Below are 24472 nucleotides of genomic sequence, written 5' to 3'. Positions count from 1 at the left end.
CACTGTCTTTACACTCACCCTGTTGAACTACTAAAAAAACAAAAAACAAAATCTGTACGCCTTTCACATTTCTTTAAATTAAAAGGAATTAAATCATCAGTAATGCATTTTGAGAAAACAGTGTTTAGAGTCATGATAGCTAAAGCATTAATTCATAGCCCTTGAGCAGAAAAAGACGCATTACAATTTTGAAGCTTAATATGGTCTAATTTGTGGCAAACTTGAGTTTCAGCCCAGTGGTATAGTTGTTCCTGTAATGAAGTGATAAAGGAGTGTGTGAAAACGATAAGGGCCTGATGGGATTCCAGCCCCCACCAGAGCTTGCAAGAAAGTGCGCTAAGGGATTCATCCTACCACCAGGGTGCACAAGAGAGTTTCATAACAAAACAGAGAATGCATCATATTGATCATCTGAGAGGGTTGTTTAAGAATGTTGCCTAAAAATGTAGGTGGGAATCCCAAAATCAGGCCCCCAAGTCAACGATCTCAATCCTTTCCCTTCCCAACAAACTTTGGGAACAATGTGAGGTCAAGACTAGCATTATGCATTCCAGTGGAAAAAACATAACGAGACTGGACGACGAAAAGGGTGCAATACAACAAAAAAGGGGGAAGTGGATCTAAGTGTTCCCCTAAAAAACTGAAAACAAACAGAATGAGAGTGTTCTAGAAGAGTGCATATTGAACACTAAGAGACGGGCAGCAGAATGAAGACTAATACAAAGAGAGGTAGAGACAGTTTAAGCCTATTAAGCACTGGTGCTCTGATGATGAGAGTCATATCAAAACAAGAAATGGGGGGAGTAAAAAAAAAAAAAAATGAAAGCATAAATCAAATCAAAATTAAAGAACCAATTCAATCGGGTTAAAAATAACATTTACCACTAAGTTTACCATCAGCACAACATGGCCAGGATCATAATGCTGCAAAAAAGAAACACCAATTGGTTAAGCAGGAAGATTGAGGCACAAAGAGAGGGTTCAGGGGGTAAAGGGTTTGGGGACAGGGGCTTCGGTGTAACCCCTACCAATGGACTTGGGTGATTACAGGGATACCCTCTCACCATCCCTGACACTCCTTCTCTCCTCCTCTTGACCGCTCATTTCTGGTACTATAATTTCAGGCTTTCGAATTCCTCCACAAGGAGGACATACTTTCTAATTTCAGACTTCCCTCAGAGGAGAACCTGAAAACCATTCCTAAAGCGGTCCGCTCTCTTGTTTCCCCTCTCTTTGTTGACTGTCCTTCAACAGAAATGTATCAACCATCACTCTGTCCCCATCCTCCCCCCTTTCGCCCAAGTCCCCGCATGAATGCATTTGAGACAGAGAGGCCGTCGTATGCATACTCCATCACGCAGCTGTACGAGCTATGAGAAGCATACGCTGTGAGAGAGCTTTTAGCAGCGCATCGTTCTTCGAGGACTAGATCGCTTTCACAGCTGTTTTAATCTCGCCATTTATCGAGGATCAGTTGCAATCTGTTTTGTGGTATCCTGCGTTGCTCAAAACTCAGCTTCACAAGACTGGGTCTCTACAGCCAGCATGCTCTGCAGGAGAGGTGGAAGGAGATGGGTCAGGTCAGGTGAGGCTTTCACAAGTCAGTACATTTATAAGAGGAGAAGTGGGATGCAGGTGGGATGGTGTGAAGACTTCTCCCTGCAAGCTAAAACACCTGAGCCCCCACCCCTCGTTTTGGTGACACACACACACACACACACACACACACACACACACTCTGCAAATACAATTTCCACTCCCACATGTACCACAGGTGTACATTCACTTCACAAAAGTGGACGCAGGCAGATAGACCGATCGAAGGCGGAAGGAGGGGGAGAATGGGCGAGAGATTGAGGCTCATTCTGGCAAGCCATTCAAGGGAATCATGGGAAAGAGGCAGAATCATATTCTCAGCCAATCAGAGGGCCCCATCTCTTGTTCTCAGCCAATCAAAACACCCCCATCGCAGCCAAACATACATTAAACTAATATTTACAATTACTATTCTAACATGGGTGAATTCTGAACAAAAAAAAAAACAGTGGACAATTAATTAATTTCTACAAAATGTTTACAGATTCCATTTTGGCATGAGTTTCAAATCGTAGTGCTGGTATTTTGAGCAGAGAGCGTTTAGTGATTGTAAGCGTAGAGACAAGAACTAAGAGAAGCCGTTAGGCTACACTGTAAAAGGGGGAGAGTTATTACGTATTATTTCAAGAAAAACATCCACACGCACACTTACTCAAACATACACACAAACATACAGTGGGGGAGGTCCTACAAACCTTACCTAAAAAACAAGAGTAAAAAAAAAAAAAGAAAGAAGAGTAAATAAACAGAGTCAATACAATGGAAACTCAAAGCATTGGGGAGACATTTCAGAAAATGCACACTCAGTACCAAGGCTCTGTCCAAAAGATAGAGAGAAGAGGAAAAGGATAAGGTTCAAACACCATGGCATGAGCACCAGAATGGGTGAACAGACATTGTTTGTTTGTGCATGTATGCAGCAGAGCACTTTGCACTAACAGCGAGTGTGTTTTCAAATAGATCCCCACCTGAACACTGGACTGGGTCAAACATATGTTCACTTTCTTCTGCCTCATTTTCTCCAGTTTTCACGAATGTGATTTGCGTGTAATTTGGTGTGCTCTCACTATGGCCCTGCAAGATGGAAGTAATCTACCTCCTCAAGCTCGCTGGAAGCTCTAGCACTTTATCTGATCTGGAAAATCTCTTCCACTGCAAATAACCTTCAGCCACTCCCTGTCTGCTCTGTGTTTTAAATGCAAACAGTATGATGACAGGATGACGACAACCAAGAAAGGACAAAACTCTGATCTTTTGAGTGTCTTGCCAAGCTACAAAACAGATGGGCGGTGCTGGTGAGCAATGGAAACATTCCTAATCTTTCACACACTTGACTTGGCCGGGATGACAACCTCTGGCTACGGCTGCTTCCTCTGGGTTCTCAGCACTGCGAGTGGAGTGTGAGCTGCTAAAGCAGAGGCCAAAAAGAGAGCGGCCATTCTGCTGTCACTGCTAAGGGAAATGCTGTCTCTGTGTGAAGTAGTGCTGGCAATATAAAATTAAGCAATACGGAGAACATCAGAATGATTTTATTGGCCCATTAAGCTTCTTAATGGGCAAATAACCTCTTTCTACTGTGACTTTTGACTATGAGGGCGAAACAAATGAGATATTTTAAAAGTGGCTCTGATTTAAACATCAGCAGCAAAAACAGTAATGCTAAAAATGCTAGTTTCTTAGGTTGAAAAAAGTACATCCTTTAAAACAATTTCTGAGCAAATATTAATATATATTTCAATCAATATTCTAAAAGTATACACCATCTAGTCACACGTCTGTAAATGATTTTGAATCTTACTTCTGCTGTATTTATTTAAACAAAACACAGTAAAACAATAGTGTGAAGTATTACCATAAATTATGACAATTGGTTTCTATTTTAAATTAAATTTAAATTTAAAAATGTAAATGTAAATTTATGCATTTAGCAGAAGCTTGTATCCAAAGTGACTTACAGTGCATTCAGGCTATCAGTTTTTAACTATGCAATGCTCTACCACTTGAGCTAAAATATTATAAAATGTTATTTCTTCCCGTCATGTCAAAGCTGAATTTTCAGCAGCCATTACTCTTCAAAGGTGCTTCAGAAATCATTCTAATATGCTGATTTGGTGCTCAAAATGTTACTTTTTACTTTTAATCTTTAAAACAACTGTGCTGCTTAACATTTTTGGGGAAGACGATACATTTTTAAGACCTCAAACTTGAAACTTCAAAAAGATCCAAAGAAATATCGTGCAACATCATGTCTTTATTGTCACTTTTGATCAATTTAATGCATCCTTAAGGAATAATTGTCCTGCTAATGTTATTTTTCTTACTGTGGTTGATATGGGATATTGATGGAAGTGTTCACTGGGAATAATAAAAGCAGACAGGATGCCGTTCCCATTTCTGCACACGGAGTACTGAATTAAGATCTTGAGCTAACGCTGACTTCAGCATTTAAACTGCAGAGCTATCTTAACAGCTGCAGGGCAGTGTCTAGAGAGTGTGCATGTGTGCAATAAAAAAGCAGTTTCTAGGGAGAGACTCAAACTCGCCTGATGGATCAAATGACCTTGCAAAAGTTAGCTGGCTCAAACCTTTCAACAGAAGTCCTGAGAGAGAGAGAGAGCCATTCATATTCCTATCATTGATTTCTGTCAGAGCAAGTTCTCTTTGAATCAAAACCTTCTGCTAAAACGATTTGTAAAGGTCAATTCAACAAGGCAGCACGTCAGAAAGGCAGCTGGGTTGCCTTCTTTCACCTCGTGTTGAGAACAGATTCCACTGATTTACATGTGGGCAGAACAATTTACCGAAACATGAGGGTGTTTTCATGTTTCGGAGCAAACCAAACAAAACCTCCCACATGCTCTGAAGTTGTAGTGAAAAAATAAAGGGAAAGAACAAAAGAAAGAGATCAAGACCTAGAACATCACAAATCTCTCTTCCTGTTGAAATGTGCTCAGATATCTAAACATCCTTTCAGGCTATAATACACTACATTTTATTCTGCACTAAACTGATGCACTAAGAGCATGAGGCATGTAAGCATTCCTCTTTGTGTGCTTTACTTCCTGCAGGCTTTGCGGTGTGACTGCAGCACACATGCATCCTGAGGGACGATAAGATATGTGTGTGTGTATGTGTGTGTCTCACAGATCAATTTCTACATAGACCTCGGTTCGCCAATAAACAGCATCAGCATGAGGTAAAGACCAAAAACAGAGTGGTCTATAAAGCTAACTTTACTGTGCGACTAGGGTGAAATTTAAGCATCTACTCTATCCTTGTCCAAGTAACTGTGTTTCCTCACTCACATAATGTGACTTTCGCTCACAAGTGCCAAACTGTTATAATTTTCTTAAAAAAAGTCAACAATAAATCTTAAACTCTGTATATCTCAACTCTGCTCTTTGTGCAACGGGAGACAAGGGATCTTCTTGCAGGGAAGAATGGCTCATATGAATGCTATTCCACTTTCTCGCACACATGCAAACCACACAATCACTGAACGCAGACAACAAGACTGCATCAATACTGCATCTCTGACATTCTTCAGGCCATAAGTCAAGTGCAGGGGAGAAAGTAAAGGGGAACTGGGAGAGGACAGACACAAAGAAATGAAAGAGCTGATCTTCCTCAAAGGCACTCCAAAAGAACAGAAAGTTAATGAATGCTTTTATTTGGTATGATCGAGAGGAGCTCATGAGGGTTTGTGTTTTGGTTTCACTTTGGTCCTAGGCTACATAAAAATAAAGGCATGTCTGTCCATTTAAGGGATGTTCATGAGTAACTGAGCAATCAAGTAGCAGAAACACTTCTGGATAATGCAAACTGATTTAACTTTTCCTACTGAATCAATCCCTTATTTATTTTTAAACTCTTCCAAGCTGTTCAATAATTGTCAGTAGTACAATAAATTTATGCAGTTTTTGGGCATGTTCAATAATTAAAATCTTATTTATACCTACTAAACTTTTGCGAGTTTGCAAATCTTTGTCCTTGCAAACAGAAAAACTAACTTTTGGGTGGGTATGAATCTTTTGCACTCTGAATGTTTCATGGTTGGGTTTGTTCAATATTCTTGCTCAGTTTTGGCTTTATTACCTTTTTTACTGACCTGCTTTTTTTCGCATCTAAAAGTCAAGTTTCAACAAAACCATTTTTTCATTTTACTCCTTCCTCTATCCATCTCACCCTTATGGAGCCAAAAGAGTATGAATAAAGATAAAAGCACACACTAAATTCACATATGCACACATAGGATTCATACATGCACACACATAATTCATAAATACACACACAGGATACACATATGTGCACAAAATTCACAAATGCACACACAAAATTTAAAAAGCACAGAAGATTCACAAATGCCTAAAAAATTCACAAATGCTTACAAAATTCAGAAATGCACACACAATTCAGAAATGCACACACAATTCAGAAATGCAAACAACATTTACAAATGCACAGGACAAGATTCAGAAATGTATTTCTGATGCACACACACATATATCTTGATTTACAAACTGCTTGCGGTCTGTGAACTTCACTGCATTTGTGTGTGAATTTTGAGACTCCTCTGACTTGGCTCACTTTTGACACACAAATGCCTTTTTTTAAACAGGAAATGATCTTCAACCAATCAGATATCTCCCTTGTTTGAGCCAATCACAAGAATGCACCCCACGTGGGGGATTGTTTACTTATAAGCCAATCAGCGAACGACTCACTTTCCTCAGCGAACAACTCACTTTCCTCAATCAGCGAACGACTCACTTTCCTCAGCGAACGATTCATTTCCTCACGCAGCGAACGACTCACCTCACGCAGCCGGCGACTCACTTTGCGCAGCCGGACACCCACTTTGCGCAGCAGGAGAATCACTTTCCGCAGCCGGAGAGTCACTTTCCTCTCACAGCGAACGACGAACGACTCACTTTCCTCACGAGTCACGCAGCGAATGACTCACTTTCCTCACCCAGCGAGGTTGAGCGAATGATTCCCTTTCCTCACGCAGCGGCGACTCACTTTGCGCAGCAGGAGACTCACTTTCCTCTCGCAGCAAACGACTCACTTTCCTCACGAGTCACGCAGCGAACGACTCACTTTCCTCAGCGAACGATTCACTTTCCTCACCCAGCGAGGTTGAGCGAACGATTCCCTTTCCTCACGCAGCGGCGACTCACTTTGCGCAGCAGGAGACTCACTTTCCTCTCGCAGCGAACGACTCACTTTCCTCACGCAGCGAACGACTCCCTTTCCTCAGCGAACGATTCACTTTCCTCACCCAGCGAAGTTGAGCGAACGATTCCCTTTCCTCACGCAGCGGTGACTCACTTTGCGCAGCCGGAGAGTCACTTTCCTCTCTCAACGGACCACTGACTCTCTCTTCATGTAGGGACCGAATATTATAATTAAAATGACTTCTATATTGCATCCAAAAGAATATTTAGATATACTTAAAATATTCAAAAAGGTGTAATTTTTTTTTTTTTTTTTTACTTTAAAATATTTCAATAAAATGAAATAATTGCCTATTGCAAATTTATGAATCCATGGTTAACTTTTTTTCTGCAGTCACAGTCTGGGCTATATGTATTGAGATATTTTTACATTTATATTTTGTAAAAAATAATAAAAAATAAACCTGAATTGTAATCTAAACATCTGTATTTCCATACAATTTCATAAATAGGCTGTGTGAACACGTTCATGTGATTGGCTTATAAGTAAACAACCACGTGGAGTGCGTTCTTGTGATTGGCTAAAAGAAGGGAGACATCTGATTGGTTGCTGATGATTCCATGCATTTGTGTGTCGAGCCAATTCAGAGGAGTCTCAAAATTCACACACAAATGCAGTGAAGTTCACAGACCGCAAGCAGTTTGTAAATCAAGATATATGTGTGTGTGCATCAGAAATACATTTCTGAATCTTGTTCTGTGCATTTGTGAATCTTGAGTGCATTTGTAAATGTTGTTTGCATTTCTGAATTGTGTGTGTATTTCTGAATTTTGTGTGCATTTCTGAATTTTGTATGCATTTCTGAATCTTCTGTGCTTTTTAAATTTTGTGTGTGTATTTGTAAATTTTGTGCACATTTGTGTATCCTGTGTGTGTATTTATGAATCAGGTGTGTGCATGTATGAATCCTGTGTGTGCATATGTGAATGTAGTGTGTGCATTTATCTTTATTGAGACTCTTTTGGCTCCATACACCCTGTCTTCCCCCATTCACTGTATATAGCAACCCTACAGTCCAAACAGACTCATTCCTCACAGAGACATCCATGTCAGTACAAATGAGAAATACAAATGAGTGTGCTGGAACAGAGGAGAGAGCGAGAGCGAGAGAGAGAGAGAGAGAGAGAGAGAGAGAGAGAGAGAGAGAGAGAGAGATCAGAAAAGAAATATATATTTTTTTTTTACAACGGATCAAACCATACGGCATCGATGCTGTTGGGTGGAAATATAGAGAGAGAAAGAGTGGGAGAGACTGAGTTGGATAGAGAGGGTTACTGGCTTACCCTGCATGGTTTTGCCCAGGCCTTGACCCAACTTCCAGCCATGTTTCTGAAGGAGCCGGTGCCCAATGTTATCCTGATGTGAGGAAGAGAGGAAAGAAAGACCACAATATTCCAATAATAAGAAGTGCTTTCCTCACACACACACACACGCACACATACACTCACTCAGTCACACACAAGTACATGTGGTAGCCAGACAACGGTCAAAACATCTTCACTCACTGTCATCAACATTAGCAACATCTGCTACACCTTTAAACTCCTTGTTAGATGGGGAGCAAAAGGGAGAGAGAGTGAGGAAGAACAGAGGGAGATAGATAGAAAGAAGAACAAGAGGAGGAAAAGTCACTAGAAGAAGGCACATCTGTTTCTGTGCGGGATTAATTGAACCCAACTTCATCCTAAAGTCTATAGTCTAACATCTAATCTATAGCATAAAAAGGGGCCCTTACTAGAGGTAACAGAGCTTAAAAAATAAGACAAAAACAAAAAAAAACATGTAAATGCTACCAACCTCTGAGTCTACTAATTCACTTTCAGATTCAAAAGGAGGAGGAAGGGACGTTCGGTTATATACATATTACGACACAAATACATATATAAACCGTCTCTGGGAGGGAGATTAATACACAAACAACTAAGGGGGAAGGAACGGCAGAGACATAGAGCTTGCAAACAGATAAAACCCAAAAACTTTCACAAGCTTTTTGTGAGTTCATCATCATGACAACAGAGACACCAAAAAACATACAGTATGTAGCTGTAACGAGAGCGAAAGGAGGAGATCAAGGAGCGAGACAATCAGACAAGTAGAGCGATAGATTTATGGAGTGACAAAAAGAAAAGTGTAGAGAGAGGGAGGCCTCAGGTTACCACTGAGAGGCCTGATCTGCATGTGTGTGAGTGCGCGGTCATATTTACATACTGATGCTTCATCAAAAACAAAACAATAGATATAGAAAGAAACAAGAAAAACAGAGATTATAGAAAGAAAAATATGAAATGCAAGAATAAGAAAAAATTCAAGCTTGAAGTCATGACAAATAATTGGCTTTAATCTGATCCAAGCATAAAGAAAAATAACTATATATATATATATATATATATATATATATATATATATATATATATATAAGTTTGCATTGAGAGAAAAAATACTTGTCTACACACACACACCACAAATAAAGGCCATTATGAACAAAAAAAAAATAAGTGAAAACAAAAAACCATTAACCAGCATGCAGCTTTTTGTTAAACCACTTTTAACAAAAAGAAACGGCGGTGTTAGTCATGTCTGTATAGTAGTAAGCATATACAGTGAGGGAGAGGGCAGCAGAGAGCTCAGGAAGTTGTTAGTGATGAGGACGAGCATCCAGCGGTGATGCACAAGGCCATCTAAACAGATGTCACAACCTACAGAGGGTGAGCATAAGATGGAGCAGCCATGAGTGTTGTGTGAGAGGCGAGGAGTGGCGAGTGCGGAGCAAGAACTAGGTTAGAGCATTATGGGTATCATGTGATCACCCCCACAAGACACACCCACTTTCCTTTAGCGCTGCCGATTGTCTGCCACGCCCTTCAACAGTTGGGACAATTTGCAGATTTTAATTTAATTTTATAAAAATACAGTCTGTTATTGGAGAACCATGAATCTTGTTTTAAGCAGTGCTTCGAACAGCTCCTCCGTTGCTTTCTCTTGCTTTGGTGTTAAGATTGCTACTGGGATTTGATCATATTTTTCAATTTTTTTATGGGGTTATTGCAACAGGGCTCCTGAGGAATCCATAACCTCGCTTATGATTTGGGTTGCAATTTGAAATGAGAAAACCCGTGGAAAATTTGAAAAGACCATTTCCTTAGTTCATCTTACCTTAAACAAAAGGGTATGAAAATGAGCCGTTACATAAACCAATAATCAAGCACACAATTTTATAGGTCTCTAAACAACAGAGCTAACAATGATATTACACCACTGAATGTTAAAACAGAACTTTCTGCAAGTTATGTTACTTTATATGCAAGTCACTTTATGGGAATCTATTTATATATACACACTAACATTCAAAATTTGGGGTGGATCATTTTAATGCTTTTAAAAGAAGTCTCTTAGGCTCACTAAGACTGCACTTGATCAAAAATACAATAAAAACAGAACTGAATCTTCAAGTTTATTACATATTTATTTGTGCGGTGATAGAAAGTGGAAACGTTTTCTCCAGATGGTTGGAGCATGGGGAGCTGCCCTAATGCTCATCTTGTGCAAAATCCCCTTAGGGCCTCTGGACATCCAAACACTTCTGTGCATGTTCTTCCGTTCAGATTACAGAGATGAAAAAAGGAACAAGACCGTGGGATCACGGTCATTCCCTTTTCTGTATTTATAGTCAGCAGGGGAGGCCACAGAGCGCACATCAAAACCAGCGTAAGGCCAATTGCAGCAAGGGTCTCCAATGTAAAAATCTGATGGTAGAACAGAATTAATCAGAAGATACATGATCTTACTGCGTACAGATGAGACGACAGGCTGCAGCATCGAAAGATCCCAGGATCTTTGGTTTATCAGCAGTGAAGATGTGCCTGCAGTAAGCCCAGCCCAAAAGGCCTGCAATGCAGTGGCTCTGCAGCATCCTCTGCTAACAACACACAGCATTTCATCATACTGAGGATTGCTGGAGCATCTGAACAGAGTGTGTGTTGAGCTGACCTCACATTACCTCTTCTTGCTGAGTGGAGCACTTTACATACCAATGGTGAACTCCTCTTTCCCCAACAGGAGACCATTAGATCAAGAGAAACAGAAATTGATGAAGAGAGCTGTCATTGTTTAGTCTAATCCTTCATATTAGCCAATCAGAATCAGTCAAACTTGGCCCGGGGCCGTGAATGGCATGTCAAGCAGACGTAGGAGGTAGGTGGGTTTTGTGGAGACAAACGGATGAATGCAGACAGATAAATAAAATGGACAGATGAAAAGCAACAACGCCGAAGAATCCAACAGCAGTGCAAGTGGAGTGAAAACATGTCCATACGAACCTGGCTTTTAAACCCTGGGCTGTCAAAAGAACAATCAAACGTCACACAAACTGAAGAAACTGGCCAATCTCTACAGCTTTCTACTGGTCACACGGTCTCTTTGATCCACTAAAATACCACAGTGAATTCATACATCTACACATCCACTACCTGGCAGTTCATTCATATAAAATGATTAAAACAACATAAAGAATGTTATATTGTCCAAACAGATACACTCCCACAAGAAAAGAGTGATAGAGAGTGATGTTATCAACATATTAGTAGCAGGGAGTGAGAGAGGGAGAGGAAGGTGGGATTCAATTAAAACAGGACAGAGATGTGCAGGGCAGCGAGTGGATTTCCAATGTGTAGGTATTTGTGACAGCTTCATTAAGACTGACCTGAAATTCAGTCTAGAAGAATGAGATCACAGTAAAGTTGACATTTTATATTGTGCATTACTTAAGCATGGGAAATTCATAGTAGCTGTGTAACAAAAACATGTCACCTTGTAAATAAAATGTGAAAATACACACCTATTTCTAGTATCTAATGTGCTTCAGTCCATGAAAAATGTGAAAATAAGACAGCATCTGCTCTCTAGATTTGACTTAAAAACTATTATGCTGATACATTGGAAATAAAAACACCTTAAAGTGACAACCACACTAGGAACTGTCTCGTGACAAATGGAAATGTCAAATCTGATAACTGTAGGAGTCAGCCAGTTGTGGCTGATGATGAAACTATTTATAAGGTGACTGTGTTCCTGCTGACCTTCATGCTCTACAGCTGGACGCCGAAAGGTCAGTCCTTTAAACAGAGAAACAACCAACAAGCGCCAGAGAGATCAGAGCAGGAAAGTGTTACCAAGTTAAGGTGGGGTAATTGGCTAGCCAAGGTTTTTTTTGGGGTGGGGTCATGACAGCTGGTGTTGTGTCAGTGTGCTCATGGAAGAGAAGGAGAGAGAGTAATCTAACACCTTCCCTTCCTTACTGCCACAAGGTGGAAACTACTCAGGACCAAATGGGAAGACAGCAGAGAGGCTTTTTAATGTCACATTCACTTCTTTGTCTTATGCACAGTGGCCACAAATGTGCTGTATTTCAGCCACAGTTGAATATCTGAATGATATTTTGAGAGCAATATATCAAACCAGGAGACATCTGAAAACAAATGAAGCTAGAGCCAGGTTAAAATTTACTTTTAACAACAAACTCATTTGCAACATACCGCACTGTGTGCTTTAAGATCCAACAAAAATTTGCTTTAAAAGTGAGCTATGATCCTTAATGCATGACACTTGGTCTGATTTTGTGTTAAACAAATCAATGCCATCAATTAAGTGTGGCTTAAGTGTCAAAACACTTTTTGATGCCAATGAGTTTCCTGGGTTTCAGTGTTAAAAGGACAGTTCACAGTGCTATTGTATACTCAATCCCTGCTCCAATAACACCAAAACATCATAATCCTTACTTTCACCTTCATACTGAAATCTCTGGTGGCCAGAAAGAGTGATTCATCTTTTCTGAATCATTAAAAATATTGGTGACTTGGATGCCATAAGCCAAGATAATGTGTACACTGAGTTTTTGAAAGCCTAAATTAAATGTGTATTATAAATATATAGTCCTCACTAATGGCTGTTAAGATTCTCACCTGAAACAGAGTGGAGCCTTGGTCCTAGAAACATTATTTGTTACATCACAGCTTTAACAAAGCAGATAGGATCAGGTCAGTGCGGTCTCGAAATGGCAAACCTTGACCTTTCCATCAGAACATTCCTGGGGTTAACTTTCATACAGAAGATCGCCAAGAGCTTCATTAAGAGAATGTGTGTGCATGTGGTTGCAAAGCTTAACTGTGTGAACTGAATGTCCCGAACAATGCAGGTACCAAATTGCTGTAGCAGTGAGATATACAATTACAGTGTCTCATCAGTCACTATTTGGGATTGACTTCATTTACTTTTTGTTTTATTTTTGTTAATACTGCTGGTATAAACAAGTAACCAAAGACCATTTTTTATTCTCAAGATTGCAACAGTGACTGAAATAAATAATAAAACAGGGGAACCTACACAACACCTGAAAGACTTAAGTAAAATAAATGATGCCAGTCAAGGTGCAGATGAAGCCTAACCCTTCAATCTTGATTAATGGATGATGACTTCAAATATTTATTTTTTTTATATTTCCTTTTAATATTTAAGTGTAGACTGCAATGCTTGGGTCTCATCCAGACCACAAAACTAATGGGAGCAGCTCCAGTGAACAACACCAACTGGATCTAAAACCCTCAGAAGTCACACAGATCCTATCAACAAAGCTGTGAGTTACCAGAAGCCTAAAAGACAATCCAATGTGGTTCTGTTCACACAGCACAGATTACCTGAGCTCAAAAGGTTGTCCTGAACAATTAAGGGAGTGATCTAGGTTAAAAGTACTCAGTAACCAAATTGTGAAAATAACCACATGCATATTTTCTACTGTATCAATGTAGTGATTCTGAGTTTCCTGCAGTAGTCATAGTGAAACCCCTTAGAGAACTCATACCAAGAGTTACGTACCAAGAGCGATAACAATCCAATTTGTGATGTGTGTGATTTGTGTGATATTTGTCTATTGACTCGGTCACTGCCCAGTGCACATCTCCTTGGGTTAGGGGATGGGAGAAAGGAAGATGAGTTTTGAGATACATAGTAAGAGAAACTGAGAGAGAAACTAATGCTACTGAGGTTACATGCAAACAGACAAACAAAGGTGTTGAGAGAGCAAGAAAGATGAGGGAGTAGATAAAAGCATATGGGAAATTAAGAGAAGACCCTGAGTACCACAGAACTCTAGCTGCCTACAGATCACACACAATGATTGGCAGAGGAGGGGCATGGGAAAAACAAGAGCGTGGCAAACACAGCGCTTGAACAAGACACATACACATATATGCAGCGATGGCTGTCACCATCCACGGACCAGCTGCTAGGACTTGTTTGATATAAATACACCTCTGCTGTTTGGTGGAAAATAGCCCTGACACTCTAGATCCAGAACAGGAAAATGGGTGGCATATAAATGAAAGCTCATATGTTGTTGTGTGATTGAGGAAACATCATGAACGGTGTATTATACTCAGAGTGTAAATAATTGACAGTGATAGCCATCGGTATCTGCAGGGTGTAGCGTCTGCTCATCACGAACACTGCATGTGACAGCTCTACTCTCCACACCCCTCCATAGACAATAATGCAGGAGCAGGACTCATTTGGTTCAGGCAGGCAGTCAGGCCACCTCTCCTGCTCTCTCTCCCGTCCTTCTGACTCGCACTCAGGGACGGTGGCTGCTCCAAACAATACGAACAGATCTGATCGTGAGATCTGAGAAATCCTGATGGGAATGCTTCTACAGCTTGTGTTAAAAAATAAGGGATTATTGGACATGATTATATTATTCAAAGACGTTAGTAATTAAAGCTAACACATGCTACAGAAATAGAGATATTAAATATATATTATTTTAAGATCACTTTCACCATGTCACATTTAACAAAAAAGATTTTTTCAGCCAGTCTGCTTGGCCCATAGCACTTGTCCTGCTCAAATTTTTACCTATCCTATGCTAAAAAAAATGAATGTATTTTTAATTTACATAAATAAAAATAATGCATTTTTATGTATGTGTTGTGATTTGTATTCACAATTTAAACATAACAAAAAACAATTAAAAATGAATCATTTTATTTACCATAAAACACACAGACATAGGCTACACAAATGAAATAAAAATACATACAGTTTAATGTGTTAAAATTTTCCAATAATTGCTGGCTCAAATGAGCTGACACAGATGCACATGGAAAAATGGTCCTTTCAAAACGTGTTTTTCATTAAACAGATGACCTGTTTTTGAGGATAAGACTGCAGATTTTTTATATGGGACATAAAACTCTTAACCATGACAGACGTCACCTGCATTTTCATGTGTATTACAAACACTGATAATAAAAAGGAAACAGGACATTTTTGAGAATTTACCTAATCATGTTTGCATAAATTTGCCTTAGTCATGGGGTCTGAGTGTAACTGGAGCAGAAAGGACAACATGGAGAGGAGGAGAGGCATCAAGCGTGCAAGCCCCTGAAATACAGAACGAACCAGAGGAACTAAACGGAGAGACAGAGACGAAAGCTGCCTGCGATATTATCTACATGCCTACTCAGCGAAAAAATGCAGTCCCAGTTGCACAAGCACCATGCCAGCACATAATGACAGAGGGTACTGTACACCGAATCACCAGAGAGAGAGGGACAGAATGATGAGACAGACAGAGAGAGGAGAGGTGAGAGATAGAGAGAGTGAGAAAGCGTTACAAGGAGCCCCTAAAGAGACAGGAGGAGGAGAGCAGAGCGTGCAGATACAAACCGGGTCAGAGCTGCTTAGCTAATTGGGGCCAATTCGCTGCAGGAGAGAAATGTCGAACACCCCAAGTTGTGTACAATACTCAAAATATCTGAAATAAACTGTCCTACACAAACACTTACACACATAAACACACACACACACACGCACACACACCACACACTCTCAATCAAAACGCACACACACTCTCTCTAGCTCCACTATGTGAGGTGGATGACACACTGAGGAGATCATATTTAAATCAGGTCAGTCTAGCTTGAATCAAATGGAGCAGACACACAGACCAGTTGCGTAACTGAATTGGTGGCATGTCTGCGTAACAAAGGTCTGCCTCCGAGTCTGACAAATCCAACTGACTCAGAGTTAATACACTGACAGGGTGCTTTAATTGAACCACTGGATGTCTGTGTGCATAGAGGACTGTCCTTTACTATAAAAGTCTAGCTCTGAGAGTCGATGCATCTTCTGAAGAGGTGGTTGGGCGGTTTGGTTTCTTTGCCTTGTATGCTTAGGGGAGTCTATTTGCAGGAGGACAGAGTGAACTACAGGGCCTGTTACAGCTCAGCCTCAACCCTACAGCATAACCTCTATTTGGTGGCTTCTGCAGCATGACTGTTTGCAGCTAGCTTTGCTGTGCCTGTTTAATACACTATTTTGCTGATTACAGAAGCAACCCATAAGCAGATTTGTCTCAACTAGAGTTTCAATCACTTTGTGGGATTCTCTTTTTAATCTCTATCATATTATATATCAGAGATATTATGCATATTTGCATACATATCTTTTATGCTCGATTTGCTGCTTATTCCTTTTACCATAATTATTAATGTTGTAAACAGTTGTGTTTAATATTTCTGTGGAATCCGTTTTTTTCCCCAGGATTCTCTGATTCTCTGAAAGTAAAAAAACAGTTTAACAGTTTATTTGTGTTTATTCATATCAGTGCTTATTTGAAAAAAATAAAAAATAAAATCACTTTAAACAAATGTAATGCATCCAAAAATGTAATCTTACTATCAACATTTGAACAGTAGCATATAAAAATATACATATTATAGATTGCTAGGTTTATTCATAGTTTACTATCTTTGTTCAACCTGTTGCATTTGGAATCAGCCTCTCCTTTTCTATTAACTTGTATAACTCAACCTTTAAATAAAGAGGGCTAACTGTGCTGTGGTCTGGATGTACTGTGGCCGTTATGAGGGCCCTTAGCATCCTCCTACACTGAAGCTGAATCCAGCACAACAGCCAGAGGGACCTACTCACACACACATGGACACACACACACACACACACGGACGGACAAACACTCCATGTGTGTACTTTGAATCGGCCTTGGATAAGGCTGTTACTCATAAAATTAAGCAATCATGGGTAACAGATCAAAATCTACATGTCAGTCAAAGAGTCTGGCCAGTGTTGAGTTATATATCGTATGCGCATGACTGTGCATGTCTGTATGTATCGTTCACCTTTTCCACAGCGTGCCATCCACTTCACATTTCAAACAAGTGTCCAAATAAAACACTAGGACATTCATTCTGGAATACCATCTTACATCACACAAGCACATCCATTACTCACTCACATCTGTGATCAAATAATACAAAATAAACAGCAGGCTGATCACAGTGATTGGTACAATCCAACAGATCTCTTTCACCTGTGTCTTCACTAAACAGTCACAAAGTGGCTGACACCAGATGTGTTCACTGAAGGCCAGGGTGGAAACCACGGAAGGGGTCTACGGTGGCCTCCAGAAAGGGTGTGCTGACATATTTACTGAAAAGGAGGGGTTTGACTATCTCTAGAATAAGGGAAGGGGCTGACCATAGAGGTGGTGTGGCTATCCCTGACTGGACCAATCATCCACACTCTCACACACAGGAAGCAGCTGTTCTAGTCAACAGAACAAAGTGAGGTGTGTGGCCTTACCGATTCTATGGGCTTGTCCAAAGATGCCTGTTCCAACTCCAGCTGACCATCCTCATACTGGTCAAAGTGATTTCCACCCTGAGAGGAAAGAGAGACAGGGAAGATGACAGATTACAGCAGAGCAAAAATGAAAAGAAAAAAAAAAATTCACAAAAATTAACAACTAGAACAGAGACATCCAGTTTTTGTGAACAAATTTCTGACTTCATGCTCAAAGCTTAACTCCAAAATAACCGGATCCCGACAACAGGAATTTAATCAGATGAGGAAAAAAATGAGGTCACCTTGAAAGGGAGGAGGGGTGATATCCGATCCACCTGCTCATCTTTTTTCTCTATGAAAGATAGGTCAGTCTATCTAGACTTTACCCCCTTTATTCCTGATATTTTTATCTTTTGCCACTCACTACTGAATAGAGATAGTGAAAGGAGAAAATCTGCAGGCAGTTAAATGAGATTGGGCAGGAATTAAATCTGCTAGTGCTCAAATCCAAACCATCGGACCTCTTTGGCCTTTTAAAGCTTGGGTCTATTACAATATAATCTAACCAGTCAAAAAGTAACACACACTTTGTGCAAGACAGCTCTTTAAAGTTGCAATGTAACAGATACAGGGACAGATCATTTTTCCACATACTGTCATGTTCATCTGAGTGCATCAAAAAAAAGGGGGGGTGGGGGGTGAAGACTTGGTTCTATTCATCATTTGTTGATCTGAGTATGAGTTCAAAATTTAATGTAAGAAGAGGTCAGAGTTTAAGAGGACTAAATGATTGTCTGAGCTTTGAACTCACCTGAAACTTTTCATCTTAATATATGAATATTAGAGCACATGAATTACAGGAAACATGGCAAATGAGTAGATGGGACATTGATTTAATACAAACAGAAACCGCTCAAAAGACTTGACAGCAGCTAAATCTGGTTAAGGCAGTCAGTTGTTTTTGTACACCAGCATGAGCCTCTGCTACAGGGAGTCAATGACAGGCCAATGACAAACACACCGCTTAAACCAGAACTGGCCACTACAAGATTATGAAGAAAACCGTCATAAATTCACTCAACAACACAGCGGTTGCGCTTGACATTTTTCGGTGGAACAACATTCAACAGCAAACTCCGACTTACATCCAACGGGAATACTGTGCGCTCTTTCAAACACAGAAAACACACTCTCAGCAGGGTCACGATTTGACACGCTCCTGCCCTCTGACACAGCGCAGTGCTGCAACTAGAGACTGTGTGTTCCCCAAATGAAGGATGAGGCTACTATATCCTCCTCTCATCTAATCAGTCGGTCTTTGTTTAAACTCTGACCCGAGTCTCTGCTTAAAGCTGTTAGACTTGAAACGGCACCTGTTCACTGAATTTACACTCCACACTTACATACACACAAAAAACACTCAGTTAAACATCCGAGGAGCAGCTTGCTTAGCGTTCAGCCGAACAGCTGATGAGCAGGGTCAGACTCATTATGAGAGGTCTGTATGATCCCACTGCTCATCTACAACTGATGATAATGTGAAAAGGGCGGGCAGCAATCATGTATAACACAGCTCTCTAGAAAACTTAACTCTGATTGGTCATTTGCTGCATCGAGCAGTCAAATATGACCAATAAAAGTGGATATTTCACTGGTATCTGTATCTGTAAATGTTAAGCCGCAAAAGTTGGTTGAAATCTGAATCCTGCATGTTCAGTGTTAATGAATGAATGGTTTGTTTACTACATAGACTGAAGCGCGTGACGCTTGCAGTAATTTCAGCATCTGTCGTTTCAATGAGGACATAAATACATAAACAACATCATGGACTGATCTAACTTGGACTGCAGATAATTTAACACTAAAATGTATATAGTAATATTAAAAGAACAGTTCAGCTAAAAATACTGCTCTTCAATTTGAGACTAAAAGAACTAAAAGAAATGAGAGACAGACTGTGACGCCCCCTGCGGAAGACCTTTCTGGGAAATGCATTTCCATCCTCCACCGATTTTACTCTCATCCCGTCTGCTGGTAGCAAAGACATCTGCGCGGCGACAGCAGGATCAGTGACAGTTGAGTCCAGACCCCTCAGGAGCCTCATACAAGCAGAAGTTTGAACAGAAAGGACAACCACTGAGAGAGAATATGGCACGGGGCACATCGATCTATATCAAGAAAGAAGAAATCAACATGGAGGCTTTGCTCGAAGCGGAAAGAAGCAATGCACTCACACAAAACCCTTGTTTGACTGCAGCCAAGACAGAAGCACAAAGCTGGAATCTGACTGACAGCTGGTCTGTTGTGGATCAACCAAGCAGAACATGTGGCTCAGACCGCGTGGCATGATTCATCAGACTTTAAGCTGAACTCACAACCCAAGTTCTGCAACCCATCTCTGAGATCCCTCACACACCTCAGCGCTGCAGCTAGAAAACACAACCAAACATGGAGAGAGAAACTGCCACAGCCAAGATAAATAATCCCACTCCATCACCCGATTAGAGACATCACAACCTTGAGCAAACTGCAGAATGCAACGCTGAACCAATCCACATGAAACTGCATGGTGTCTTGTAGGGCTACACGATAAATCGCATGCAATATTTAATGCGCATCTTGTCAGTAAAACCATCACCAGTAAATCTCCATCACCTGCGCGCTTTCACATGGAGCAGCATTAACTACAAAGAGCCGTTGTTCACCGACAAGCTGCGCAAAACATGTCAAACCAATACTGGTGGACTTGTTTAGCCTCTTCAGGCTCACAAATACAAATATGCAGTGCATTCGGGTTGTTTGCCAGACACTGCAAGTGAAAAAAGCCAACAGTCAACTAAAGACCAGCCGGTGTCAGAGACTGCCAGACTGTGTCTGTTGCATAAAACGAAAGATTTATATAAACGTACCTCATGAATAAAGATAGACCAAAGGCACAAAGGTGAAGCAACAAACATACAAAACTGACCACTCCATCAGGACCTGAAAGTACACAGACCAGAACATTGGTATGCTGACCACAGTCAGCAAGAGACACTTCTGTCAAAGATAAAAATTCTACGCAGGTAATCACACAAAGCATTTGAATTCTCAATCCATTGCCTCGCCTAAGACAGAGAGAAAGAAAAAACGTAAAGGAAAAACCCAAGGGAGAACAAGAACAATGCCCACAGTTATGAATTTCTGAAAGTGACCTCTGTAGGACGTGTATAAAGATTTACTTTCAGTCTTCCAAGATTTCATGGACTTATTTGTTATATTCTCCTTAACATATCAAAATCTGCATCTTAACATGCTAAAACTCTAAAAATGTGATTTTGACAATCGGCTGAAAAAAGTCAGAAATGTAAATGTGCAAAGAGAAACTACTTTTTCTTAAACAAATACATCTGAAGAGTTCTTATGCCTTCTTCGTGTCATTGTTCTTTAACAGGGGTTTTTAGATGTCCATGCTCCAAATGAACTTTGACTTTAGTTTTCTATATATGATGTGGTTCACTAACATGCACTGTGATGCATTTCATTTCATCTCGATAATTAACCCTGTCTAATTCCAAATACCGCGTCTAATATTTGTTGTGCATTTTATTTATTTAGGGCCAACCTACAGTAAACCAAGTGAATGAATGAATGAATGTGAGTAAATAAATAAATAAAATAAAACAGACAGTGTGCATGCAAAGTAAAACATTTCTATTGACTTATGCAAGTCTTGCATGCGTACAGTAGGTTTATTTTATTTATCAGAATAGGGAAAATATAAAATATAATAAAATAAACAATTAAAAACAAAAATAAAAAATTATAAAATAAATTAATTTAAAATAAAATAAATTAATTTAAAATAAAATAAATTATAAAAATATAAAATACTGCTCAAAAGATGTTGTAAAGTTCATTACCGGTAAATAAGTCTCTTCTGGTCACCAAGGCTGCTCAAAAATACAGTAAAAACAATAATACTATGCAAAACTATTACAACTTAAATTTAGCCATTACTCCAGTCTTCAGTGTCACATGATCTTTCAGAAATTATTCTTATATTCTCATTTGCTCCTCAAAAATATTTCTTAATATCATAAATGTTGAAAACAGTTGTGCTGCTTAATATTTTTTGGTGAAAGCTTGATTAATGATTTAGGATTTTATAATAATAAAAAAGTTTACTTGAAACAGAAAATGTATGCGTTTCTACAATTTGACAAAATGTGTTGTTGCTATACACAAGCACTGAAATCTTACTAACTCCAAACTTCTGACACTAGTCTAACAAGGCTGCTAAAACCAAAAATTGGTTAAAAAAAAAAAGTTTTAAAAAGCCACAACCACAGTTTCCAAACACTACTATCGATTGTTTAAAGAATAAACAAATGCTGTTAATTCTGTCGCCAACCCCTGACAAATTGCCAAGGCGAAGCTCTCAGCTGGCCGCTGGCTCTAATCTAAACTAAGGGCTTCACACTGTTCGTGGGCACGCTAATAAAAGCCTGTTTGTTCCTCTCAATGCTCCATGCACAACCCAACTGGGTGGTTTTGGAAACCCTTCTTTCAGATGGGAGCTGGACAACATGGGCCATCTGCCTACACATCAGTGAAGGACAAAACAATCCCAGCCTTTAGATAAATCAGTAGAGAACCTTCCCAGAAGGACCATAAATAATTATATTAATAAACCCTCAAGAAGACAAACAACACCGTTCATAAAGACAAAAACAACATTCCTTGAGCACTGCCCGAGAAGGTCTACAGCACCATTTCTCAAGAGATGCACAGAAAATGTTACATGCCTCACTCAATAAACCATTTAAAAATAAAACAACTGTTTTATTTATGACATGCCAACGCTCATCTGACATCAGCAAAATGCAATAAACAACGGATCTCTCTCATCACACTCTGAGTCCATGCATCAATAATACAGAACTTGTTACTGGCATAACTTGCAAATCACCTATGCAAAATACAGCACAAACATGCCATTGTGCACGACGAGAGTCATTCTGAGACAGAAAAAAAACAAACAAAGCAAAAACAAATCAAACAATGCCTGTATTATTCACATATAGCCAAAACCGCGAGCATACACAAGACATGACTTCACAGCTAACGTCCTAGCAAAGTTAAAAGAGCTTGAATTAAAAAAACTCAGATTTTGATTTTGAAGCTTCACAAGCAGAAACAAACATTTGATATTCAAATGATTAACATTACAGGCGGGTGGCCGTTAGTACATGAGATATTTGCTCATCTTCTTTTGACTGAGGCGTTTATCTCTCAGTGCCAGGCCAGCTGCAGTTATTCTCTTAGCGTCAAAACCCCTTCTCAAATTAACAACATATCTCGTCAAACACAAGGGGTCACATAACGACACTTCTCAAACTTCAGCGGCCATCTGGATATTCACTGGAAATGTTTAAAAATGTATGAGGTAACCAGGAAAGCGACACGGAGAGCTCACTGGTCTCACGCTTGTCACTGCTAAATCGGGACGATAGCGCTGTTGTAGTGTCATAGAGGCAGCGCTAGGCTCAGTGCCTCAAACAAATAATACCACATTGTACAACGCACTGCTCTCTGAGACGCACGGTTATCCAATATGTTTCGGACACGTGCAGCTCTTGCAGTATTTTTATTTTATTTTTTTTACCTGGAAATCACGTTCTTCGTTGAATCTAGAGAATCTGTCGGCCATTTTCTCTCCTGCTCGCCTCGTCTCCTGCGCTCCGACTTGTTTCTCCGTTGACTGAAACGCCCAGGAAAGTAAGCGGATGAGCGATAGACCAATGGCAGAGCGCCTCTGTTGATTGATGGGCTAGCTGTCCAATCACCTAAGAGCTTCGTACTGCGAACGCATTGGCTCTGGAATAAAGCATTAGAACCATCGCTGGTGTTTGTTCTTCATATCTTGAAGGGTAAAGTGTAGGAATACCGAGCATTTATTGCAAAAAAAAAAAAAGATTCTGGACCCTTTTATCAAATTTTTAAGATGTGGTTTACAGTTGCTAGTACTATTTTATATAAACCTTTTAAATCTCTGTTTCTGAATGACCGAATAATGACTGAACAATGCCAATAGGCTATACATATTTTATTCAGTTTGTTATAAGATATGGTTGTTTTGCTATTTTATTGTATTATGTATATAGCATTTATCATTCATTGTGTCAGATATCTTTTGTAAGTTACTATGAGGACCCCCTCTGGTGCCAGAAAAACAAAAAAAATAAAAATCACGTTGGCTCACAAGCTTGTCAAAGTAAATATATAACTATAAATTCTCCAGTAGTACACTAAACTAAAACACCAACAACAACATTAGTGTAATAGTCTCGTAATATGATAATTGCAACATTTCACCAATAAACGTACTGTTTAATATTTTAAAAACAAACATAAATTTAGCGCTTAGGTTGGCTACTAAAGTATAAAGTTGTAAATTGGTTTTCATGCCTCAACCAATTTGAACTTTGCAACCATGTTTTTCAATGTATATAGTAGTTTAAAGGTTATATAACATTCATAAGTGATGGAGATTCATATACAATAGGTACTAAGTTTGTATACATAACACAGGCCTTCAATGCAAAGTATGAACTGTAATAGATTTAGTCATTGAGATAAGACAAAACTTACTAATAAAGGTGTGTGAAATAAAAAAGTCTGTTTAAGGGTATTCTATAGTCTTTGGAGAAATGCTCATCACACAATCAGTATTTCTTGCATGTAATTCATGGCATCGCCAGTTTTAAAAGACAGGCTCAACAAACCACATTCATACAGCATTGCCCAGAGCTAATCAAATATTTTTAAGTGATTCTGCTCACAGCTGAAAAGCAAACAAAGTGGTTTTGGTTTCATCCCAAACCTATGTAAAGCAAAATAAAAGCATCATATAATTTAGATAATTCAGTCACAGATTAGGTCACTTGACCATAGACCAAATTCTACAGAATCCAGTCCATTTTCTTATTCTACCGCAGATGGGACAAGGCAGAGGAAACAGTTA

General features: G+C 39.6%; 1 protein-coding gene across 15 annotated transcripts in view; it reads right to left on the bottom strand.

The window, feature by feature from the left end:
- Positions 1-23238, bottom strand: part of gpatch8 (G patch domain containing 8) — a 31208-nt gene extending 7970 nt beyond the window's left edge. For 2 of the 15 annotated variants that reach the window (XM_052553336.1, XM_052553340.1), the window contains exons 1-5: positions 23114-23185; positions 17485-17562; positions 15550-15585; positions 11151-11169; positions 8118-8190 (exon numbers count right to left, since the gene is read on the bottom strand). In XM_052553336.1, the coding sequence (XP_052409296.1) occupies positions 8118-8159 (42 nt within the window). In that variant the 5' untranslated portion in view covers positions 8160-8190; positions 11151-11169; positions 15550-15585; positions 17485-17562; positions 23114-23185. Of the gene's footprint in view, positions 1-882; positions 2297-8117; positions 9207-11150; positions 11170-15549; positions 15586-17484; positions 17563-23113 lie in introns of those variants that run through there. The other 13 variants (XM_052553335.1, XM_052553339.1, XM_052553332.1 and 10 more) reach the window with 12 other exon arrangements.
- Positions 23239-24472: the final 1234 nt, after the last annotated feature.

This window comes from Carassius gibelio, chromosome B3, assembly GCF_023724105.1.
Source record: "Carassius gibelio isolate Cgi1373 ecotype wild population from Czech Republic chromosome B3, carGib1.2-hapl.c, whole genome shotgun sequence".
In the NCBI taxonomy this organism is placed as follows: Eukaryota; Metazoa; Chordata; class Actinopteri; order Cypriniformes; family Cyprinidae; genus Carassius; species Carassius gibelio.
The sequence above is the reverse complement of the archived record's forward strand: the minus strand, read 5'-3'. Positions and strand labels throughout refer to the sequence as shown.